A 3,434-nucleotide genomic window follows, 5' to 3' on the forward strand; every position below is an offset into this window, starting at 1 on the left:
CTAAAATAAATCAATTTGTTTGTATAAAGAATAATTTCCCTATTTATGAGCCTAAACTTTAGCCACAATATTGGCATACCCATAGATTTGTTAGGCCATGTAATTCTTTCAAAAGAAAAAGAAGTACTCCGTATTGAAGAAAAAAAATAACAGATTTTTTAAGCTAAATTGTTTTATCAAAAATTTAATTGTTACCAAGTCAATGATCAGATTAAACAAGGAGTGTAGATAAGTGAATTTGACTGGTACATAAGTTTTTGGGAGCTGATTCTTCCACGGAAGAAAAAGTATTCTGCCAAGGAAATTGTGAATTTACTTATTTGTCCCCTTTTAATTCGAGTCACGCGCTGAAGGGAGCTTCACCCAAAGCTTCTTTGTCTTATTTTTTTTATAGAAAGCAAATATAATATTTATTATTCTATTTTATAGTTCCCATATATATTAAGGAGTTCACATGAAAGGATGTAGACTGTTAACTTTTATCTTTTTCAACCCTAAAAGCTACTAGCACAATATTTATCACAGCAAAGTTAGTGCGCATAAACATAGATCTCCGGACTTGCAATTAACAAGGTATGATTGTCTGTTACCGTCGCACTATATTCATTCGATCAATTATTTTACAGCATCTTTGTTTCTTTCTGTTTTTTTAATGCATAAAATTGAATACATGCACTTTATAAACACCCTTTTAATTCGTTTGTACATGATGAATGCATTTGGGAGAATACAACCAATTGATATTATTTTAAAATTAAACCAAATTAAATTATATTTATATTTGATATGATTCATCAGAATTAATATTAGAAATTATATTAAATTATGTTTTAATGTTGGTGTAAGTGTAGCGTTATCGGCACAATTTATTTAAATGATTTTATTTGACGTATAGGGTCAAGATGGATGAAGTAGAAACATTATTTCATGAGAAGTTTCACAATCGTGAAGAACTTATTCAAAAAGCAAGACAATTTTATGCGGCAAAAGGGTATGGATTATCTATTAGAGACTCTAAGAAGGATAAATATGTTGTGCTTTGTTGTGATAGAGGTGGTAAGTATCGCAATAGGGGAAAAATTTCCATAGACAATAGAAAAAAGATAACTTGTACCCGACTTATAAATTGTCCCTTTGAACTTCAAGCGAAACTGGTTGGAGGAGAATTTTGGAGATTAGAGATAAATAATAATAATCATAATCATGACCCTTCAGAAGACATGTCTGGTCATCCTTCATCTCGTTGTCTGACCAAGGAAGAAATAAAAGACATTGAAAAAATGTCATTGGCCGGAATTCAACCACGCCAAATTATTTCCTCATTGCGACAAAAGAACCCTAATCTTCAAGCTGTAGCTCGAACGATATACAATTTGAAATCCAAAATTCAGAAAGAGAGTTTGGGCAATCGTTCTCTAATTCAAGCTCTCTTTGAAGAACTTGAACAAGGAGGTTTCACATTTACTTATGTGAAAGACGATAGAGGTCATTTAACCCATGTGTTTTTCGCTCACCCAAGATCAATCATGCTAGCTAAAAGATATTCCACTGTATTTGTGATGGATTGCACTTATAAGACTAATAAGTACGGCATGCCATTACTTGACATTATTGGAATGACAAGTTTGAACAAGTCATTTTATGCTGCCTTTGTTCTTTTACGAAGTGAGAAAGAAGAGGACTATGTTTGGGATTTGAAAAATTTTAGTAGTATGTTAGGATTAAATTGTCAACCACAAGTCATTGTTACTGATCGGGAATTGGCGTTAATAAGTGCTATAAATATTGTATTTCCCGAAACCACTCATCTATTATGTGTTTGGCACATCCAAAAAAATATAGTTGTCAAATGCAAATGATATTTCAAGGAAACAGAAGATTGGGATGTGTTTATGTCTATGTGGAATGCAATGGTATATGCAGAAACTGAAGAACAATTTGAAGAAAGCTGGTTGTTTTTGCAACTTTTATACAAAGAAAATAATGACATCATAAAATATATAGCTAGCACATGGATTCTTGTGAAACATAAATTTGTGAGTGTTTGGACAGAAGAATATTTGCACTTTGGGAATCGTATGATTCTTTCCTAATTCCTAGTTTTTTCCTTAAACTTTTTTTCTACAATAAAAAAACAAACATTACGTTTTTAATTAAATTGAATGACTGATTATTTTTGTTTTAATTACGTTTCTTATTGAATTACGTTAGTTTTCTTAAATTATAGTTGTAATTAATTAGAGTGATTCAAACCATAGGATACTTTCCTAATTTCTTAAATTCTTTCCTAGTTTCTTATTTTTCTTAAATTTATTTTCGTATAATAAAAAAGAAATATTATATTTTTTAACTAAAATATAGATAACTAATTATTTGTTTAAAGTACGTTTCTTACTAAAGTTAAATCATTTTTTAGAATAAATGATATTTCGTATATTATACTTTATTAAAATAAATGTTTAATTATTTTTATTAATGTAAATTACGTTATCTATCAAAATAAAATGATATATTATTTTTTTATCTTAATTAATTTATTTAAATTTAACTAATATTTAGGGTTAGTTTTGTTTTTCCATCACGAATCAGTTGAGTTCTTCAAGCAACATTAATGGAAGAATTCAAAGCTTCAAACACTATCAATGGAGGAATTTGAAAACTCGATATCTAACCATATTATGCTAATGTGATTTATAATATTTATAGTGTATATTGATTTTAAAATGCATAAACTTAAAAATACATTTCAATTTATGTATAATGATAAACAACTTTACATTGATATTTAAAAGGCCATTATTATAAATTTGATATTATAAAATAGTTAGTGTGAATAACTAATTTTCTTATTTGTACTATTTTGACATTGAAATAAATGGTGATTGATGAAAAATATGATGGATATATGGTTGAGGAAGAAGAAGATGAATGAATAAACATATGGACAATTTTTTTTGTTTTTTAAGATTACTGCAGATCATGGACTATTTTTTTTAATTTTTTAATATTCTATTCGAACTTGAATGAAGATGATGACAATGGTCGATGATGATGATGATGATGATGGTCCATAACGATGGGTTAATTATAGATTAAATAAATATTTAAGGGAGGGATTAATATGCAATTTATAATAATTAAAGGGTATAAAATATATTTTATTCCTCCATATTTCTTGTAGACAAACAAGTCTTAATATAATTTATTAGATGGATGTCTACGATTTAATCAAAATAATCTAACGGTTCAGATTTATCTAAGGTTTTGAAGTCGTCGTAGGTCGACGACCTTCACAGAATTTTTATATTTTCATAATCTAAATTGCATGACATGGTTAAATTTTACAAATTTGCAAAGAATTAAAAGGGGTGTTTAATTTTCGTAATTGTTAATTAATTGCAAATTGCGTTTATTTAATTATATGTACGAGTTTT

General features: G+C 27.9%; 1 protein-coding gene across 1 annotated transcript; it reads left to right on the plus strand.

Moving 5' to 3' along the window:
* The first annotated feature begins 902 nt into the window (after nt 1–902).
* LOC110777821 (protein FAR1-RELATED SEQUENCE 5-like) lies at nt 903–1,859 on the plus strand. The gene has a single exon (XM_021982407.1). It carries the CDS (start codon nt 903–905, stop codon nt 1,857–1,859), a length of 957 nt encoding a protein of 318 aa, XP_021838099.1.
* The last annotated feature ends 1,575 nt before the right edge of the window (nt 1,860–3,434 follow it).

This window comes from Spinacia oleracea, chromosome 5, assembly GCF_020520425.1.
Source record: "Spinacia oleracea cultivar Varoflay chromosome 5, BTI_SOV_V1, whole genome shotgun sequence".
Lineage (NCBI taxonomy): Eukaryota > Viridiplantae > Streptophyta > Magnoliopsida > Caryophyllales > Amaranthaceae > Spinacia > Spinacia oleracea.